Source organism: Gopherus flavomarginatus, chromosome 1, assembly GCF_025201925.1.
Source record: "Gopherus flavomarginatus isolate rGopFla2 chromosome 1, rGopFla2.mat.asm, whole genome shotgun sequence".
NCBI classification, from domain to species: domain Eukaryota; kingdom Metazoa; phylum Chordata; order Testudines; family Testudinidae; genus Gopherus; species Gopherus flavomarginatus.
In genome coordinates, this window is record NC_066617.1 from 348,688,995 (window position 1) to 348,711,380 (window position 22,386).

Consider the following 22,386-nt stretch of genomic DNA (forward strand, 5'->3'; position numbering starts at 1 on the left):
TGTCTTAAAAGCTGGTGTCCTAAATTTCTTGTGAACTACATGAAAATGTAGCTCATGATCCTCTTGAGAATAAATGTTTTTCTTCTGTTGTAGCAATTCCAGGATGTGACTTTGAATTTAAAGTGCCTGAACTTAAAATATAATCAGTTAAAAGTGACATAGACTTTGTACTCTGCTTTAAAACCGGTACCCCTTGGAATGGATTTAAAAGTTTGACAAATATTGCTTTATACATTTTACAGAATTTTTTGAATTTTGGCACTGGTTGCCACAGGGTCACATAATCTTTAAAAGCCTAGAGAAAAAGCTAATAGACGGGGATGTACTTTATTACAGAATCTGGCCCTCTAGGTTCAGCCATCTATGAGTTAGTCTCCAATATGAGCTGTCTCCTCCTACAGTACTTAGATCTTATTTCGAGCTTGTACAACATTCCCCACTCTGCTTTCCTTCTCTCTCTCTGCTCCTCCCTTTGCTGCTTCCCTTCTCCCCTCTACTTCCTCCACTCCCTGTCCCCTACCAAGGGGAGCCCGCCAAGGCTACTGTCCCCAGCCGGGGTGAGGGCTGTTAGCAGGATATGAGGCTGCATTCCCTTCCCCCTCGGTGCCTTAATTACCCCCGTGCCCTTCCCTTCCTGCCGGCCCCTGACAAGTTTCCTGCAGCCCGCCTGCCTAGCCCCCGGTTCCTCACTGCGCACGCGCTCTTACTCCCGTCTACCGAATTCTCCGCCTTTCTGCTAGTTCTAGCCCCTCCCTTTAGAATCCCCCCGCGGAGCCTTTAGAAGCTCCGCCTCCTTCCTTCGAAACAGTGCCTGTTCCATTCGCCCTGCTTCTACACATCGCGCCTGCGCACTTGTCCTGGCCGGAAACTCCTCCTTCCCTTCTTCCTAGCCCCTCCCTCTGGCAACTCTGCCCCACCCCTTAACTTCTATGCTATACGCCTGCTGCGCCTGCGCTCCCCTCCCGGAGCCGGCCCTTCCCCCTGTCTCGGAGCTACTACGCGTGCGCTTAACCCCGCTGCTTCTCGTTTTGCCCCGAAATTTCGCGAAGGTTTCCGAAGGCTCCGCTCGGCTTTTTCCGGAGAGACTCGAGAGCGAGGGGGAGGCCTCTTCGCTTCCTGTCTGCCGGCTCGTTGCTGTTGCCGGCTCCGGTAACCGGCTCTTCAGCTGTCCCCGCCATGTCCCAGCTCTGCTACAACCGGGGCTGCGGCCAGCGCTTCGACCCCAGCGCCAACACGGAGGGTACGAGCCGGGGCGGAGGGGTTTGCGAGGCTCCCCCCGCCCCCTGCCGCTGCTTCCCTGGGGGCTCCTGGCTTAAGGGCTGGGGGCGCTGCGGGTGGCCGGGTCCCGTTAGGTTACGCGAGGTGGGCAGTGCTGATGGAGGGGGCTGGCCAGGGGAGCAGGAGCTGTGCTGTTTTGGAGGGGAGCCTGAGGGGCTGTGCTGTTTTGGGGGGGGGGAACGGGCTGTGCCGTTTTGGGGGGGGGGAGCAGGGGCTGTGCTGTTTGGGGGGGGAGCTTAGAGGGGAGGAGGGGCTGTGCTGTTTTTTGGGGGGGAGTCTGAGGGGGAGCAGGGGCTGTGCTGTTTGGGGGGGGAGCCTAGAGGGGAGGAGGGGCTCTGCTGTTTTTTGGGGGGGAGTCTGAGTGGGAGCAGAGGCTGTGCTGTTTGGGGGGGGGAGCTTAGAGGGGAGGAGGGGCTCTGCTGTTTTTTGGGGGGGAGTCTGAGGGGGAGCAGGGGCTGTGCTGTTTGGGGGGAGGAACCTAGAGGGGAGGAGGGGCTGTGCTGTTTTTTGGGGGGGGAGCCTGAGGGGGAGCAGAGGCTGTGCTGTTTTTTGGGGGGGAGCCTGAGGGGGAGCAGGGGCTGTGCTGTTTTTTGGGGGGGAGCCTGAGGGGGAGCAGAGGCTGTGCTGTTTGGGGGGGGAGCTTAGAGGGGAGGAGGGGCTCTGCTGTTTTTTGGGGGGGAGCCTGAGGGGGAGCAGAGGCTGTGCTGTTTGGGGGGAGGAGCCTAGAGGGGAGGAGGGATTGTGCTATTTTTGTGGGGGAGAGTCTGGGGGAGCTTGTTAAGTGGCATGCTGTGTTTATTGGGGGAGTAGGCAGGGAGGAGGGATGTGCTACTATTGGGAACCTGGGGGGGACACAGACAAATAGCACAAGTATGTAGGGACAAAGTTAGAGAGGCCAAGGCACAAACCAAGATTAAACTAGCTAGTGACATAAAGGGTAACAAGAACACAATCGGCAAATACATTAAGAGCAAGAGGAAGACCAAGGACGGGGTAAGTCCTTTACTTAATAACCGAGGGAAAACAATAACAGAAAATGTGGAAATGGCCGAAGTTCTAAAGGACCTTTTTGTTTCAGTGTTCACCAAAAAAGTCTAATAGCAATTGGCTGTCTAAAATAGTGAATTCCAATGAAAATGAGGTAGAACAGGAGACTAAAATAGGGAAAGAAAAAGTTAAAAATTACTTAAACAAGTTAATATATTCAAGTCACCAGGGCTTCATTAAATGCTTCCTAAAATACTCAAGGAGCTGACTGAGGAGGTATCTGAGCCATTATTGATTATCTTAAAAAAGTTAGGGACAACAGGAGAGATTCCAGAAGACTGGAAAGGGGTAAATATAGTTCCCAGCTATAAAAAGGGAAGTAAAGCCAACCCAGGGAATTACAGGCCAGTCAGCTTAACTTCAGTAACCAGAAAGATACTGTAGCAAATAATTAAGCAATCAAACATCTAGACACACAGGTGATAAGTAACAGCATGGATTTGTCAAGGATAAATCATGTCAAACCAACCTAATAGCCTTTGACATTGTCACAAGCCTTGGGGGAATGGGATGGGGAAGTATTCGATACTGTCTCTTGTGACCATCTCATAAACAAACTAGGGAAATACAGACTAGTGGTCCCCAATCTTTTTCATCTGGCTGGCGCCAGACGATGAGCCACAGAGGACTGTGGCGGTGGACGAGCATCCACCGAAATGCTGCAGACAAGCGGCAACGTCAATAGGTGTCGCCTCCAAAATGTTGTCGACAAGCAGCATCATCCAGAGGCATTGGTTGAAGTGCTGCTGAAAATCGGCATTTCGGTGGTATTTCGGCAGCAACGCCTCTGGATGATGCTGCTTGTCAGTGGATGCTTGTTTACTAGCCAGTACGCGGGCACACTTAGACGCCCCGGTGGGCCCCATGGTGTCCGCGGGCACTGCATTGGGGACCCCTGGACTAGATGGTGCTACTATTAGGTGGGTATATAACTGATTGGAAAATCATTCCCAGAGAGTAATCATCAGTGGTTCACAGTCAGGCTGAAAAGGCATATTAAGTGGGGTACCACAGAGTTCAGTCCTGGGTCCAGTTCTGTTCAATATCTTCACCAGTGATTTAGGGCTGGTGTCATTCAGACGTGCGAAAAAGACATCTCTCTGAGTCAGGTAGGTTACACCAATCTAAGCGCTGTCCACACCAATGCTGTGTCGGCATAACACGCTGTCCCACCAGCATAGTTTCCGCCTCTCATGGAGACAGAGTAATTAATCCGATTGGAGAGCACTCTCCTGTTTGCATAGCAGGACTTTACCAGATGTGCTACAGCGGCGCAGCTGCATCAGTGCAGCTGTGCTGATATAGCACTGTGATGTAGACTTGCTGTTCGATAATGGCATAGAAAGTACACTTAAAGTTTGTGGACAATAGCAAGCTGGGAGGGGTGCTTTGAAGGATAGGATTATAATTCAAAATGGTGGACAAACTGGGGAAATGGTCTGAAGAAAACAGGATGAAATTCAGTGAGAATTAATGTGAAGTACTCCACTTAGGAAGGAACAATGAGTTGCACACATACAAAATGGGGAATGACTGCATGGGAAGAAGTACTGTAGAAAGGGATCTTGGGGTCACAGTGTATCACAAGCTAAGTATCAGTGAAGAGTGTAACACGTCTGCAAAAAAAGCTAACATCATTCTAAAATGTATTAGCAGGAGTGGTGTAAGACACAAGAAATAATTCTTCCGCTCTACTCCATGCTGATAAGGCCTCAACCGGAGTATTGTGTCCAGTTCTGGGCTATGCATTTCAGGAAGGATGTGGACAAATTGAAGAAAGTCCAGAGGAAAGCAACAAAAATGATTAAAGGTCTAGAAAACATGACCTATGAGGAAAGATTGAAAAAATTGGGTTTGTTTAGTCTGGAGAACAGAAGACTGAGGGGGGGACATAACAGTTTTCAAGTACAGTAACTCCTCACTTAACGTTGTAGTTATGTTTCTGAAAAATGCAACTTTAAGTGAAACAATGTTAAGCTAATCCAATTTTCCCATAAGATTTAATGTAAATGCAGGGGGTTAGGTTCCAAGGAAATTATTTTTGGGCAGACAAAAGGCATTATATACTGTACAGTACTGTACTGTGGTTTGGAAGTGCCTCTGTCTTACCCCACACAGGCACAGCCCGCTGAAGGCAAGGACCCTAGGAAGCACCTTCGCAGCAGCGGCGGTGGCTTCCCCAGAGAAGAACAGGCACCGACTTTGCTGGGGGATGCTCCAGGCCCTCTTCTTCCTCTTCCCACTCCACTCCAGGCCCACCTCTTCCCACCCCTACTCCACCTCCTCTCTGGAGCAGCCGCATCCTCCCCACGACATAAGCTGTTTGGCAGTGGGGGAGGCGCTGAGAGCGAGGGGGAGGAAGTGGAGAAGAGGAACTTGTATAATGCATCCTTGTAAAGTCACTGCTTTTCCACAGAATCTTACAAACAGTGGACAGAGCAGGCAGCCAAACGACATTATGAGGGAGCATGGCACAACTTTAAACGAGCATGTTCCCTAATTAAGACATATCTTTGAAATAACATGAAGCCGGAGGACTTTAAGTGAGGAGTTACTGTACATAAAAGGTTGTTACGAGAAGTTGGGAGAGAAATTGTTTTCCTTAACTTCTGGGGATAGGAGAAGGAGCAATGGCAGGTTTAGGCTGGACATTAGGAAAAACTTCCTAACTGTCAGAGTGGTCAAACGCTGGACTATATTGTCCAGAGAGGTTGTGTAATCTCCATCATTGGAGATTTTTAAGAGCAGGTTAGGCAAGCACTTGTCAGGAATGGTGTAGATAATACTTAGCCCTGCAGGGGACTGGAGTGGATGACTTCTCAAGGTCCCCTGCAGTCCTATAATTCTAACACAGGGGCTCATCCATCTTGTTTCTTTAGTTTCTCTAATATAACTAGGACCAACTGGGCTATAAAAAACAGTGCATAATTGCAGTGTAGACATACCCATAGGTAACAAGTGGTAAGCCGGTTCTGTACATTGCCCGATTGTATCCTTGTGTCTCTTTTATCAGTGATGTCGCAAGTTAGAACAAAGCAAAGGATACATGCTGGCTGTAGCTAGTTCATGCGATATGGAGCCTTTGGCTTCTAGCACACAGGCTTGGATCTGGTTCTATTTGTCCATTTTAGAGTTTGTGCAGTGAGGGAAACTGATGCTTTATCCTATGATTAAGGTTAAGATTTTATCTGTTACTTTTAGAAAAAGTCATGGACAGTCACAGGCAATAAACAAAAATTCAAGGAAGCTGTGACTTTTAGTAAAAATAACGGGAGGGCTGACTGCTGGGCAGGACTGACAGCCTGAACCCAGCCACCAGCGGGGGAAAAGGGGAATCTAGCCCCCCCAGCAGTTGACAGCTGTGGGGGCCCTGGCTTATAGATTGTGATCATGCCACCTCTTAACTTTCTCTTTGTTAAGCTAAACAGATGGAGTTCATTGAGTCTTTGGCTATAAGGCATGCTTTGCAATCCTTTAATCAAGTTTATGAACACCAGATAAGGTTCAACACTGCCTTAAATCTTAGGTGCCTTTGGCGTAGGAGGCTTGAATCCATCTCTCAAACAACTGTAAATAGTCGTGTTGGGTGTTGCAAAATTGAGTTGAGAATCAATGCCCTTCAAAAGGACTAGGCTGACATTTGTCTCTCTTTCTACTGGGATACCAGCTAAGGTTAGCGCTATATGAATGCTGATCATGGTCCCCAAAAGATCCCCTGATAAATGTAGTAAAGGTAATTTTACTTATACGTATATTGTGGTGTATATGGCCCTCCCCCAAAAAAAGTTTGTACCTTAAGGAACATAGCCTAAATAGGCTGTATATGGCTCCATATATATTCTCTGAATGCTTGTTCTGTCAAGTCTGAATTTGCTCTCCTGGGGATTTTCTTCAGTTTAAAAGAGTAATGGGAAAGAGGTGGAAGGTGGAGCTCATGTGCAATGTGAGATTCAAATGTGTGGAGTTCTGGCTGTAATTGTGTTTAGATTAATAGTTGCAGGGGTTTTTGGTTCATTTAATTTGCATTTTCATTTAGTATAGCATTTTTCTTTTCTTTCAGATTCATGCACATATCATCCAGGTGTACCAGTCTTTCATGATGCTCTAAAGGTGGGTATGCCAGGATATAGGTAGGGAAAAGTTCTTTAAATCCTTAGATAGTGTATCTTTGTATCTGTAGTGCTGTGCTCCAACTCAGTCAATGATGTAGCAAATGTCCTTTCTCTGGAATTCAACCAAAACCCCCCAGAAATGGCATTTATCCAAAGTTGAAAAAGAAAATGAATAGTGGCTAGACTCAAGCAATAAGTAACAGGTAAATTATTTGACCACTCACTGCAGCAGGTGATTATTATTTTTCTATTAATCTCAAACTGAGCATTTTGTTTAATCATTACATATCCTATATCATTTTGTGACAAATGTATTGCCTTACCACAGCCGCGTAAAAAGCACTGCACGTAGAACTGTTTTCTATTATAGATATTTTAGAATTTCAGTACACACAATTTAAAATTTGTTTTTCTTTGTATTCTTTTTGCATTTTAAAGAAAATTATATCTCTCAAAAACTGACTAATACACTTTGGAAAGGTTAGACCTTTTTCTCAGTAGTCTCTTGTTTATATCAGCAGTTCTTAAACTCTGATCTGTGGATCATTGGTGGTCCAGGAAGCATTTGTTGATGGCCTGCAGGGACCAGGCTGGCCATATGTTGTTGATTCTCCTCAATTTTGGAAGTTAAGTTTCATTAAGACAGCAAAAATATATTAAATACTTTTATTTGTCCAGGTAAGCAATTAGTGTAGTCGCTATGGAGATACTGTATGGAAAAATCTGAATTCTTGGCTTGTATAAAGGACAAAGGCAGAATTCCTTAAAGAAGACCATCTGATTCTAAATGAAGTTAATGTGAAGTTTGGAAGAGGCAAAATAATAGCTTTAAAATATTGATGGCAAGAAATTAGGAATGGAAAAAAAAAACCATAAGAATATCTCAAACCTGTAAGGTTCATGAATTTGAACGATTATACAGTGTAGGGGAGGACTTATAATAGTAACAACAACTATTGGAGATATACCTATCTCCTAGAACTGGAATGGACCTTGAAAGGTCATTGAATCCAGCCCCCTGCCTTCTCTAGCAGGACTACTGATTTTTGCCCCAGATTCCTAAGTGACCCCCTCAAAGCTTGAACTCACAACCTTGGGTTTAGCAGGCCAATGCTCAAACCACTGAGCTATCCCTCCCCCCAGACTTGAAAAGAGACTGTCTGGCATCAGCTTGCTATAAGGAAGAGGTGTGAAACAGTTGTTAGTCCCCTGAGGAGAAGCCAGAAGGTGGAGGAGTGGAATTTCCTCAAAACCTTCCTCTTTTCCAATTTTGTGCTGAGGCATCATCAGAAATGGCCGTGATTGAGAAAAAAGCTATGCCCAAGATAACTATTCCTTGATAATGATAGGAGTGAGCAGCACATGCTTACTAGCTGGCTATGAATAGCTATTGAAAAATTGATTGGCTGAAGCTGAATATCAGAATTTTAAGATGGAAATAATATCCAGAGTATTTACTAACAGACAACCTATCCTAAATTCTCAATTAGTAGGGGTCAGTCTACACTCATTGCTATATTTGCTTTCCACAAGCTACTCTCAGTATAGCTTTTTACAAGTGATGTACCCAAATATTTGGATCTAATATTTTAACTGTATCGCTAAATGTATTAACCTCTATTTGGGATATTGCAGCTTATGTACTATATATATTTTATGATTTTTAAACCAAACTTTGTACTTTTGGGTAATTTAGGCATTATAGATCTATAGACACTCTTTCTTTAACCTGTGTATTAGATAATTTTAACATTAGCTTGAATAAAAAATTTTAAATCAGCACTTGATACAAGAAAACTACACATTCTACCTCCCTTTTTTCTCCTCCCCTCATTTCCTGGTCTCACTGAAAATTTATAGTGAGCCCTATTGGGTATAATTTTCCTTCTAATATGTGTCCTAAATAACCTAAACAATAAATGCTGTCTTACTGTTCACAGTATATTGTCTGTTTAAAGGATGAATGTTTAGAGGAAACAGGAGGCATTATTTTGCAGTAGTTCAAAGAAAAAGTGAATCCCATCATCATGTCTCTTAGTCTGCTGCAGAAATACATTGTTAATCAAAGTATCTTTTGTAATACCAAATTAAAGGTTCTTTGAGTTTCCAGATAAGTTGGTTTGTGTGGTGCAGTAAGATATGTTTCTCTAGCATCAGGACTGTCTCGTCTGGTATAATAAATGTTGGTTTTTAGTTGACCTAATTTGAGCAGACGACTGTCTAAATCAAAGATGACACTAGAGAAAGGGGTAATGAAGGAGGCTGACATAAAATAGATCTATGACTCTCCAAAGATAAGGACGACATTTCTGTCCATGCTACATTGCTCTTGAAAATAGGGACTGTGTCCATCGCATTAGCAGGTGAACTCAAACTCAGAGAGATTTATTTTAGTTTGCCTATTTTTTCATATTGAATCAGAACCTTGCACAGCATAGGAGTATTGTTTCGGTAAGTTTTGATGGTGCTTTATGATGAAGTCACCAAATGTTGACTACTGATAGCTGCTGTAGAAGTCTTTACATTTTCAAAAATACAGAGATGATCAGCAGTGTCCAAGGGAAAAGAGAGTGTTAAGTCACAGGTTCTCAAACGAGGGGTTGGGACCCCTCTGGAAGTCCTCAGGTTATTAAATGGGGCGTCGCGAACTGTCAACCTCCACCCCAAAGCCCGCTTCATCTCCAGCTTTATAATTAAAGCTTTATAATTATGTTAAATTAAAAACTCATTTTTATATATTTATACGGGGGTAGCACTCAGAGGCTTGCTGTATGAAAGGGTCACCAGTACAAAAGTTTGAGAACCACTGTATTAAGACTATAAAGCAACATATGCTGGAAAGAATTATCACTAACCTTTTGCTTCTAATAAACTGTTACTGATAAACTGTGTTTGCATTTCTCTCATTATTTTATTCCAAATTTTATAGGGCTGGTCATGTTGCAAGAGAAGAACAACAGACTTCTCTGACTTCTTAAGCATTGCGGTATGTATTGGTGATTTAAAAAAAAATATTATTGCAGTTTATCTAGCTTATCTGTTATGCTATCAAAAATGTTTGGTATCAAAGATCATAGAATTAGATGGTACATTAAACAAATTTTAAAGGGATACATCTTGTTAAACCAAAATCATTTTGAATCTAACAGAGTGAAGCAAGGCACTCTTTCTGCTTGTGGACTACTTAGATGTTAAATTTCAATTTCTACATTTCAGCAATTTATTAATTGGTTCTGTCAAAATGTGTTTAAAATATTATAAAAATATGAGGCCAGGAGAAGAAACGATAGTGTTTTTGCACTCATTTGTCTAAATCAGAGGTTCTCAAATTGTGGTCCATGAGCTCCATTCAGGTAGTCTATGGATAGTTCCCTCTAAGTTGCGCACCTGGATGACCCTGCACAAGAGAATGAAGGGCCACCTACCTAATTAGTGGAGCTGTGGGCTGAGACAGGGTGGGGTGAATTTGGGATGTTCAGGACTGCATCGGCCAGAGAAAGGTGACTTTCCCTAGCTCCAGGGCTGCGGTTTCTGGGGAGAGATGGCCCTCCTTCTCAGCCCTAGCTTGGGGGCTGCAGCGGCGGGGAAGAGAGGGAGAGACCCCTCCCCTTCTTCCTAGCCCCAGCGTGGGGGTTGCCGTGGCGGGAGAGAGAGGGCGCATCAGTTGCATTAGAAAGGTAAGACTACAGATATTAAAATATGAGCTGTGTGCTTTTATCTGTAGAACAAAAAAAGTTTTGGGGTTTTTTGTTTTTTGTTTAATATAGCGCTTTTATAAAGCACTTTACAATAGTTAGCTAACGGTGCAAACAACGTTTGGAAAGATCATTAAGTGGTCTGCCAAGACCTTCAGCAATTTTCAAGTGGTCTGCGGGAAAAAAAAGTTTGAGAACCACTGGTCTAAATCATAAACAACTAAAGAGATTTTGCTCAAACTTTAATTAAAAAAAAAAAGCCTCTTTAATAAGCATAGAACACTTCATATGTGTTCTGCATCTCCTGGTTTTCAGATATGTGAACAAACTTTCTGGATGTCAATGAACCCATTTTTCAACTTTAGTTATAGCATTTGTTGCAAAGCAGCCACTAGAACTGAGTGAAGGGTGAAGGATATGAGTGAGAAATCAAATTGCATTAGTTCATTTAAACTTGGATAATAGTTTGTTTTTTGGACTTTGCACATGAAGTAGTTTTTTTCACATCTGTTTCTATGTCATCTACAACAGGGCTGTACAAAGGGTCTCCATAATAGTGAGAAACCCCCTGAGCCTGTGAAACCTGAAGTCAAAACTACCTCTGAGCGAAAGGAGCTAGCTGAACTGAAACCTAAATTTCAGGAGCATATAATTCGGGCACCAAAGCCAGTGGAAACCATTAATAGGCCAAGGTACGGTATATTGAACTGGCATTTGTGCCAAATTTGTTTCCAATGGCTAATTTAGAACTTGTTTTGGTTATTGCCATTGATTTTATTTGGAAGGTACTATGGTGACAAGCAGCAGCATTAAATCTTAAAATAGATATCCTAACCCTTCATTATATATTACATAATTTTCAAGGGGACATTAATTTATTAAGTCAGACATATTTTCAAACCTAGCAGTGACAATATTTAAATTACAGCTTTTGGTTTTATATGGCATCTCTTATATGGATTAATTCAAAATATTTTAGTTACATGCTGTGGAAGCATAGGCAAATGAAATGACCATTGTGTACTTGAGAATAGCTTGTACACTGTCTTTAGATGTCTTGGTAGGATAATTGGCAACGATATTTAAGTTATTTCTAGTTTTGATCTGGACTTGCCTGAATTATGGACATAAAGGTCCCTTGGTTAACATCTCTTCTGAAGCACAGAAACATAGTACAGAACCCCTCGGTGTTGTCATTATATAAGAGCCAAAGTTCTAGTGTGGAACTTTATGGTCAAGAGTACTGATAACTGAGCTATATCAACATAGTGATATTGTTATTGGAATATACAATTTTTATTGATTTCTTAACTTTGTAATCAGACCTTAAAACACACAATGAGAAATTGAACACATACGTTAGGTATATTTATCAATTTAGCATTCTGCCACAAGAAGTAAAGCCACTCTACCAAATCAAATAATGTGACTTTTATCTAAATCACTCTTAACTTTCACCTCAGGTTTCTTAATGCCTGTGATTAAAATATGGGCTGTGTCTACTCATGGGTTTCAGCTGTTCTGTTCTAACATACTTTCTTGTAGATAAGGTGACAGATAATACAAATAATAAATGTTGTCATAGTGCCTAGGAGCCATAGAGAAGGAACAAAACCCCACTGTGCTAGGTGCTGTACAAACAGAACAAAAAGACAGACCCTGCTCCAAAGATCTTACAATCTAAGTGTAAGACAAGACAATACAGGAATACAGCCAGATAGGGAAGTACAAGGAAATAGTGAGATAATGTGTTAGCATAAGCTATGGTCTCAGCATACTAGTGGCTTAACTGTTGTCAAGTTTTTGTAGGCGTTATGGCAAAGAGGAGTTTTAAGGAGTCTAATGAAGTAGCTCTGCAGATGTTTACAGGGAATTGCTCAAGCATGAGGGACAGCATGGGAGAAAGCATAAAGGTTTTTGTTTGAAAATTTTCAAAGTCTGCTAATGGGGGCTGGCCTCATGCGCCTATTGGAGGCAGGAGTCAGCATCTCATTACTGAATGAGAGAATGGGGAGAGGTCATGAAGGGCCTTGAAAATGAAGACCTGCAGCTTTTGTTTGATACAATAAAAAAGGGGGAACCAGTGGAGACAGGGCCAGCTCTACTGTGTTCAGCGCCCCAAGCAGTGCGCCGAATGGCTGCCACAGATGGCGGGGGCAGTCCGTGTGCCGTTAGGGCGGCACACGCGTTTCCACGGCAGCAGTTCAGCGGCAGCTTCTGTATTCAGCCTGAAGTCAGAAGCTGTGCCGCTGCAGACAGGTGAACATAGAAGCTGCCACCAAATTGCCGCCACCACGGAAACGCACATGCCACCATAACGGTACACGGACTGCCCCTGCCATCCGCGGCGGCAATTCAGTGCGCTGATTGGGGGCAAAAACACACAGACTGCCGCCCCTTGCAGATTGCCGACCCAAGCACTTGCTTGGAATGCTGGTGCCTGGAGCCGGCCCTGACTGGAGAGATGCAAAGAGGGAGTGTGACATGGCCAAAGCGATGGGCTAGGTAAATGATCTTTGTAGCAGTGTTCTGAAAACATCTTTTAGGGTACAGCTGCTGTGTGATCTTCTGAGTGTAGCCCTGGCTCTAATAAAACACCAAGACTGGGAATCTGAGTCACATGTAGCAGCTGAAGTCTCTCAACCTAGAGTAGAGAGATTGCCTTTGACAACTCTTCTAGTTGATTTTCCCAACCCACTAACATCAATTTGAGCTTGACTGAATTAAGACTCAGCCAGCTTGCCATCATCAATTGTACAATTTCAAAACGAGACTTCATTCTTTTGGTATTTTGTAGTGGCTAATTGAGATGGCTTTTCTTTTTCTATGTCATGTCAGAGTGATGGTGAAGAGTATTCTAATCTTGTCACAGCAGAGGTTTGAAAGGTATCCCTTGTCATATTACATAATTTATTTTGACCAAGATAACATGAATACATTTAAATATTTTAGCCCAGATGAGCCAATGACAAGCTTACAGCTGAGAGTATCAGCTTCCCTGAAACAAGCACTAGATAAACTGAAACTATCATCAGAGAATGAAGAAGAAAAAAAAGGTAAGAATCTATAACAACAAAATGAGATGCCAAAGACACACTTGTTGCCATATCCTTAGATAAATGGTAGAATGTCTCACGTGCCAGTGTTTCAGAATTAATGACTTTACAAAGGTATTCAAGAGCCACTTATTCCAGCAAATTAGTTCCACAGAAGGCAGCAATTAAATTGAAACTGACACCAGGAGAGAAACATGTTTCCCTAAGCAGTTTATTCAAACCGTCAATGGTGTGTATTGTATACACCTTACTTCTTACTTCAGGAAGTTAGGTATTTGTTATCCCTGGCATATTTTTCCAAACAGTTTCAATGGAAAAACTGTTTTCACTTGGAACAATAGACATTTCAGGTAATTGAAAATAGATAGACCCAGATAATCAAGATTGGATTTCTTTCTAAATGATATTTTCTAGGAGTTGTTTTGGGGGAGTTCTATGGCCTATGGCTCTATGTTATAGAGGAGTTCAGATTAGCTGGTCACAATGCTCATTTTTGGCCTTGGAATCTAGGAATTACATTTGTATGGTCTCTTTGTAGATGTTCCCATATTGTTTACACCAGAACTAAAGCCCTTTTTCCAAGGGAAATGTCCCTGGCTTTCCAAAAAAAAAAATATTCATTGAGGTTCTAGTTGTCAAGATAACGTCTCCTAGGACTGCTATCTTGGCTGTTTTATAAATCTGTCACAATTAAATCATTGCATAATAACTTCAAGTGGATGTATGCAATATATAATATAAAGAATAAAGTCCTTTAATTTATCAACAAAAACTATTAATTTAAAAACTGGAGAGTTTTAAACTCTGGGATAGCCTTGTATGAAGTAATTGTATTTCTAATATGGTAGCACTCTATACAACACAGTAACGGTTTTCAGAAAGAGGAGTTCATATTAAGGCACCTGCCTGTGGGAGTTTTTTTTTTTGTTTGTTTGTTTTTTCCTGCACCTAAAGTACTGAGCAGTCATTAGCTCCCAATACCTCCAGAACTGCTTGTGTAATTTCTCCCTGAACATTCCAGCATGCAAGGCAAGTGCATCCTCTTCTGTGCTCCCTTATGTGGTGCACAATGCTTCCCTCAGCACACCCAGCTTAGTGTGCAGATACAGAAGTGTATTGGGGTCATGGTCCTGTCTGATCTCTGATCGCATTAGGGAACATATAGGAAGTAGTTTCTGTATGTAATTCTGACAGGCCTTTGTGTAGGGTGCAGAAAATGAGGGATGCTATTTGTACTCTTTCACCTACCACCTATGGATGTATGGAAGGGTCTGTCAGAATCTAAACTTGAAGTAAATTAAATATTTGATATTTTTAAAATGGCATTTTTATATTTATAGTAAGCATATCTATATGCCTTAATTTTACAGAAGAGGACAGTGATGAGATCAAAGTTGGGACGTCTTGTAAAAATGGAGGCTGTTTGAAGGTAAATAACTGTTTTATTCCTCCTGTTTATAGTATACCTATAGAATCCTAAGATCATGAACAAGTCAGTATTTTAAAACGCATTACAAAGTAATACAGAGTCCAAACAAGGTCCACAAGTCTTAATAAATAGATACACCTTTCAACGTATTCAAAAAGTCAAAATGTAGGTTCTTTTGGATCAATGAGTTAGTAATCTCAAGAGTTGAGGCCCATCACTGAGATTTCTGGGCCCCAAATTAAAAACGTAGGAGTTTGTCAGTCTGAGCGTGTCTGATAGTTTAGTCCAGCAGTTTAAAAATTAGGTTGAGTGAGGTGATACCAAACTATGAAAGGCTTTATTGATAAATATTTCGAATTTCTCCTGGCAACTAGTGAAGTTCTCCTGCAGTCTATGCAGTACCTGCTAATCAAACAGTCTTTGCCACCTACCTCAGAACACTGAGTAAGGAAGCAACCACATTTTACACTTCAACCATAAAACCATTCTTCCAGTGCCACCTAAATTGTCTCAGGATGTATCTACACTGCAATTAAAAACCTGCGTCTGGCCTATGCCAACTGACTTGCGCTCAGGTTTAGGGGCAGTTTAACTACAATAAAGACATTTGGGCTTGGTCTGGAACCCAGCCTCTAGGACCCTGTGAGGTCCGAGAGTTCAGAATGCAGTCTGAGAAAGAATGTCTACACCGTAATTAAACAGCCCCTTCGCCTGAATTCCATGAGCCCAGTTCAGCTGGCATGGGCCAGCTGCAGGTGTCTTTAATTGCAGTGTAGACATACCCTCACTTTTTCCCCAGACAACCTTCCATTGAACAGGAGGGATGCAAACTAAAAATCTGTAACAACCACAAGGTCTGAAGGATTCTTTGTTCTTTATCATTGAGGCTCTCCTGGTGAGGGTGGTGGTTGCATATGAGGTTGTGACCCTCTCCATGGACTGCAGTGGTCCTGTCAATTGGATTATGAGGGACTGATACTACAATTAATAGATCCTTGTGTTGCTAAACACCTAGCAGTACATTGGGCCACTTCCTTTTATGATGCTTCATTTTGGTGACATTTTACTGGGTGAATGACCTCATTTTAAGCTTGCAATTTTTTAATAATACTCCAGATATATTACTCCTTTACCTGTGTGTGTGTGTGTGTGTGTGTGTGTGTGTACATGTGCACACTTGGTTCACTTGTGAAAAATGTGAAAACAGTTGAATAGTTCTGGATTCCTCTTTAAGAAGAGGTTAAACTAGCCTTTGAGTACTAATACCGATAGTATCCCGATATCTCACAGAGTCAATATAAAGGATACTTTTAAAGTGGATGAGGGGAGGCACTTTTTGTGAAGATTGAATGAATGTCTCTATTTGAGTTTATTTTGCAGTATAGAGGAAGAAAGAGCCTTTTTTTGGTTTGTTTCAAATGTATTAGTACACATTGGTCACTGTTTGCAATCAGTTTTGCTAATTGTTCTGTTCTAATAGTTTTGTTATTTTTGACTTCCTGAAAAGAGAGAAATCATTTTTTAAAAAAATGTTGTTGTTTCACCAGACATTTGAAGGACCACAGAGCACAGAAGAAATATGTATTTACCATTCTGGAGTACCTATATTCCACGAAGGGTTAGTATTATGCAATTAATAGAATTTGCTTCCATAAATTCTAATAAGCACTCTTTCTAAATACATATGCAGTTGGTTATTTTTAAAAGGAAAGGTGTTTACACTGTTAAAACTCTTCATAGTGCTCAATGTTTCTAAATATTTGACTTGTGTATGTATTATGGCTAAAGTTAAGATTTTGGTTATTTTAGTGAAAGTCAGAGACAGGTCACAGGCAATAAAGAAAAAATAATGGAAGCCTGTGACCTGTCCCTGACTTCTACTAAAAAAAATCCTGACAAAATGGGGATCTCTGGGGTCCACCTGCTGCCCATGAGCTCCAGGGTTCTTCCGTGATGGCTGGGAGCTGAAGCAGAAAATGTCAGAGGTCTCTGGAAATCATGTATTCTCTGACTACCATGACCTCTGTGACATAATTGTAGCCTCGATTATGGCTTGTTAAATTATTGTCTTTTGAAATTCCTTCAAAGGATGAAGTATTGGAGCTGTTGTAAGAGAAAAACTTCTGATTTTAATACATTCTTATCTCAAGAAGGCTGTACAACGGGAACACATGTGTGGACTAAAAAGGATGCTGTAAGTAGTACTAACTTTGCCATTGGCAATTGGTTACTTAACTTCCCAGTAAGTATGGTGCTGGGCTGAATTCCAGCTTTAGTTAAACAAAGACTAATAATTCTCCTACCTCCAGAATTATACAGTTTTCTCTAATATGTGTTGATGAGTGTTGGGAGCATTTAATGAGATTAATAATGGAGGCAAAACTAATCTGAGTAAAATACTATACTTATCTGTATACAACCACACCTTTTATTGAAGAATATATTGTGAAATAACATAAAATAAAATAAACCCACTGTTTGTATGCCTTGTCATATTTCTAAACAATTCTGTAAGGCTTTTTTAGGTGATTGACTTCGCAACCCAGCACTTATAAATGTTACGCATATGCTAACAAAGAGCCCCAAAAATTTTCACAGAAAAACATCTTCCTAAAACTAGGACTAGAATACATTTAAATAGACTAAAATAATCTTGCCTGCCAAAATCTCATTCACACTGGAGAAGACACAGAAATAGTGAGTGTTCTAGGGCTAAGACTGGTGGGAATATTACTTTTCTATCCTCTCCAAACACCATTCTTACACTGGGTTTTTCTTTGTTCTAAAGCATAGTGCATTGCTTGATTTGATTATTTGTATGGTAGGACACAATGTTCTTTTTGCTTATAGCTGTTCCATAGCAGAGCTGGGAATAAACCAGACAGGTTAGTATAGACTTGTATTTTCCTTTGTTTTATTTATGGTAATATATGAAGAAGTTGTGTGAGGATGCTACAAGACTAGAGTGGTGTTACAGTGAAACAATGTAGCTGAGCACTTTCAAATTTAGAAATACTATCGGGTCATGTTCTGCTCTTAGATGTTTATACCCGACTCCGTTGTCAATATCTTCTCTGCTCCTGACCTGCAAAATAAGATCCATACAGCAAATGTAGCATTGTTAAAAGGAAGAAAAGAGGTGTACCTAAGTGCTATCTCTTCCCTTAGTCACATGTTTCTCCCCATGCCCGCTTAATCTCTTAAAAACACAGAATTTTTGTCAGTTCTCTGTCACTTCCTGATTGTAACTGTATTCCTTAATTTTTCTTGAAGTAGAAAAATGAGGATAAAAGGACTTGAGTGCATGTGTAAGGAGGGTGGAGAAATCCCTTTAAAAGGAAAAAGTTAAACCTCATTTTTTAGTTGTAGCAACTTCAATAAAATAGCTGGCTCCTAGCCCAGTGGGGCTAGTAGCAAAATCATGTGTTTCATGGTAGTCTGTATTCCCAGCTGGCTGGTCTCTGTTGTGGGAAGGTGGCTGAAATGCTGTCACTAATGCTTTCATACAGCCTAGCAACTGCCTCACTGGGCCAACCACAGTATATTAGCTGTACTAGATGCTCTAGTTCAAGGTAGCTATGTTGCGATCCAATGGTCTACAGTAATGTGCTCAAATTTCTTTCCTCGTTCTTCCAGCAAAGTGTGAGTACCATCACCTGGGAGTCTAGCATCCTCTTTCTCTTCTTTAACTTCACTCTCCCACAAAACAAGAAAGACGGGCCCCTGGAAAAACCTTGGTTTGTTTCCCACTTGGTACCTCTTTCCACATTCCATCTCTCCCTGGGTAACTCTGTTTTTATTTCTTTAGCAAAAGAGTTGGGAGTCTTGTTTCCTTTTGTCTAGAACAGAAAGTAACAAATTCAGGGAGCCCAGAAATTTTTTGTTTCGTTTTTTCTGTCATGCCATTGAATGGATTTAGTCTTTCCTCCTTCCTGGATACTCCTTTTTTTAGTGTGTCGCTTTCCTCCTTCCTTCCCTTGTCCCATTCTCTGTACTCTTCCCACTGGAGGCCACTGTGGAGTGTTCTGTGACGTATTTGTTGCGGCAGTAATGTGAAGCCCTCTATCTAGTGCCCTTTTACTGCCCAGTTCAAGTTTAGACAACAGGCTGCCCAGTCAATTACTGTGAGATTTTTCTCATTCCCACTATACTTCCTTCAAACATTAGAAAGGGTATGAATCTGAGCGTCTGATCTTGCACAATTGGTACTTCATAGATGGTATGAAAAATTCCCCTTCAGCTGGCCTCTGCAAATTCCCAGTCTAGGAGATATGCCAATAGTATAGCTGGAACTGGTGGAGCGTTCTAGTAGTAGTGCCCGTAGGAATGCTCTTGTATCTCTTTGCCCTGACTATTCAGCTCTGACCTAGAGGGTGGGGCTATAAAGGGTTAGAGGTCGTAGTCTATAAGAAAGTTTTAATTCAGGGGTCGGCAACCTTTCAGAAGTGGTGTGCCGAGTCTTCATTTTTTCACTCTAATTTAAGGTTTCACGTGCCAGTAATACATTTTAATGTTTAGAAGGTCTCTTTCTATATATTATAGAGTCTATATATTATAAATCTATAATATATAACTAAACTATTGTTGTATGTAAAGTAAATAAGGTTTTTAAAATGTTTAAGAAGCTTCATCTAAAATTAAATTAAAATGCAGAGCCACCTGGATGGGTGGCCAGGACCCAGGCACTGTGAGTGCCGCTAAAAATCAGCTCGCGTTCCACCTTTGGCACGCCTGCCACAGGTTGCCTACCCCTGTTTTAATTCATGTCACTTCTGTTTTGCTGGATGGGATGCCTCCCTAATGTTATAGGATGGAGATTCTTGACAAGGAAAAGCTATATACTAGGATAGTTTTCCTTCACCTGTCATACCTTCCACCTCTATTCTATTATCCTTGCTTTTGTATATATATCTTTATATCTCTAATATTATTAAGTTTTGGGTCTGCTTGTCAAGTGATGGAGTTAAGAAGTGACTCCTTGCTAAAGAGAGAGATTTCTGCACTGAGATTTTTTTTTACTGTTGCCTAGCAAGTAGATCTGTAATCCTTTCTGTATGGAATCTTGATTTGTAGGATGGGAGAGGGCCCTCAAACACTTACCATTATGTAATTTTTCCTTAACATTAGTAGGGTTCCTGCACACACATCTAAATGCAGAATTTAATCCTGTACTAGTTATATTTATTCTCCATTAAAATGTTGTCCTACATGACAATTTTCAGAGCAATTTTTAAAAATGTATCCTGAATGTAGAGTTCCAATACAGTATTTTTCCAAAATACACCTTTGTTTTGTAGGGGAAAAAAGTAGTTCCATGTAGGCATGATTGGCATCAAACTGGAGGTGAAGTGACTATTTCAATATATGCGAAAAATTCACTTCCTGAACTTAGCCATGTCGAAGCAAATAGCACAATGGTGAGTATGTTTGTTTTATTTTAAATAAATATTTTCTGTTTTTTCTAAACTTGACGTTTAAATATAGCAAAATATAAATCGCTTGGATGTACTCTTGTACATAAATATTAAAACACAATCTTTTTGCTCTTTTGAGGAAACACAAGTAAAATGCTGTAACAATCGTCTTCTGTGAGAGAGAATTCTTTTTGACAGTTTCAGTCTTGGTAAACTTGCAGGTTCCGAAGCATTTTGTGCTTTTTTGTTCCTTTAGACAAACTTCTTAAATTTAAATCTTTACAAAACTTTTAAAACAATTTTACATAATTTTATTACCAAATATTTTCTAAATTTTTATTCTAGGTTTTTAAAAGTAAGCAGACTCTCTCTTATGATATGTAGCTTCACAGACACTGCGCTATGGCACAGATTTTTACAGTGAAATATTCTAATTTGTGATTCCATAAATACACATTTTGGAAAATTGTATTGCCTAATACCGGCATCGTCATTGATACCTTCTTCTACAAGTACATGTTGCCACACATGGCCCTGATCCTGCATCAGGATCCGTTTGCACAGACCTCTGTTTGTGTGGAGTCCTGGTGACTTCAGTGATGTAGGATTAGGGTCCTAATCTCATACTTTTATTTTACATTTAGTCACTTGACATTAATAAATCTCTCCTGTATTTTTTCTCATTTAGCTAAATATCCATATTATTTTTGAAGGAGATAAAGAATTTGATCGCAATGTGAAATTGTGGGGAGTAAGTATAATAACCTTGAATGTTTTATTAAGACTTTTTTATTCAGTTTCACCCTCAGCCAAAGCTTTTTTCAGAATAGAGTAGTTTTATTTTTTCTAAAACTACCACACTTCTACAGGTCTGGATTAACAAAAGAAGTTCATTTGTGCAGGATTTACCAGTCTAAGCATAATTGCAATATAAGTATTGCAGAAAATGTCTAGGGCCAGACCTTTCCAAGTATAGTTGCATATAATTGCATATGCCAAACTTGTGCATGCATACAGTAGCATGCATATTCTACATTCATATGCATGCCAGTTTCTCTCTTCACAGCTAAGAGGAGGGGTACTTAATAGATGGACGACGGGTCAAATCTGGACTTTCAGATCCTTTTGAATGGTTTGCTTTTAAAAAAAAAAAAAGAGAGAGAGAGAAAATATTATAATTATTGGAGTTTGAACTTTGGCTATACCTTGACCAAGAAATTTAGACCTTGAGAAAAAATAATTGATTACTCTGGCTTAGTGTAGGAAAGGGCTGAGGCTGTGCAACTTTCCCCGGAACCCAGAGGCAACTGCACTTTAAAAGCTGATCTCTCCCTCCAGTGGACCACTTCCTGGGGGCCTTGGGGGCAACTGTGTTTTATAGATTTACTCCATTTTTTTAATTTTGCAAATATTTGGGGGTGGAACAGTCCTATGTAAATTCCATCCTATACTGTTGCCAGAGCCAAACATCTGGAGACTACAAAACTCCCATAATGCGTGCTGAACATGTAGTAATTGTTTACATATTTCCAACAGTCTTATTCCTAAATTTAAGTGAAACATACTTGTTCTGTTCCAGGTAATTGATGTGAAGAGGAGTTATGTAAACATGACAGCTACGAAGATTGAGCTCACTATGAGGAAAGCAGAGCCCATGTTATGGGCAAGCCTTGAACTACCAATACCTGAAACACAGCAAAAACAAAATGAAGATATTACAGATCAAGAATGAATCCTAAAGATATACAGACTGTTTCCTGATTGTGAAAGTGGTGACTTGCTACTGTAATGAATTTCCTTTTAAGACTATTTTATATAAGATCACTTTTTACAATACATCTTGCATTCCAGATCAGGGAAAGCACTCTATTATGTAAAAACCTAGTGCTTTCCCTGATCTAGAATGCAAGATGTATTGTAAATTTTTTGGAGCTTAGTCCACACTGTGCATTAACATTTCAAGCGCCGTATTTGGACTGGAGCTACCAGAGTAATCAATGTGAGACTACATACGGTTTGCTATATATCTTACTGTAATAAGGATACAAGATATGAGTCTGTGGAATGATTAGCATGATTCCCGTGGTCTAAAATAAACAAATTTGATATTCAAATAGCAGTAATAAATCCAGAAAGAAAGTAGATGCTACTCAGATTCTTTCCTTTTGTCTTGTGAAAGTAACAATAATGGCTGCATATTCCACTTCTGCAGGGGTGAGGTCACTAGTTTTTGAAGGGCTCAGGTAGTTACTAGCTTTTTCACCATCTTGTTGTCTGGACCTGCTCTGAGCAGTTTTAGCTTACACTTGGTAAAAGCACTGGTGCACTATCAACACTAGTACTGTTACCAGTAAA

The 22,386-nt window shown here is 40.8% G+C and overlaps 1 protein-coding gene across 1 annotated transcript; it reads left to right on the forward strand.

Moving 5' to 3' along the window:
- Positions 1-975: 975 nt before the first annotated feature.
- CHORDC1 (cysteine and histidine rich domain containing 1) lies at positions 976-22,171 on the forward strand. Its single transcript, XM_050942201.1, has 11 exons — positions 976-1,240; positions 6,386-6,435; positions 9,367-9,423; positions 10,664-10,824; positions 13,085-13,188; positions 14,559-14,617; positions 16,165-16,235; positions 16,706-16,811; positions 19,915-20,034; positions 20,720-20,782; positions 21,611-22,171. Exons 1-11 carry the CDS (start codon positions 1,177-1,179, stop codon positions 21,761-21,763), a joined length of 1,008 nt encoding a protein of 335 aa, XP_050798158.1. The 5' UTR covers positions 976-1,176; the 3' UTR covers positions 21,764-22,171.
- The last annotated feature ends 215 nt before the right edge of the window (positions 22,172-22,386 follow it).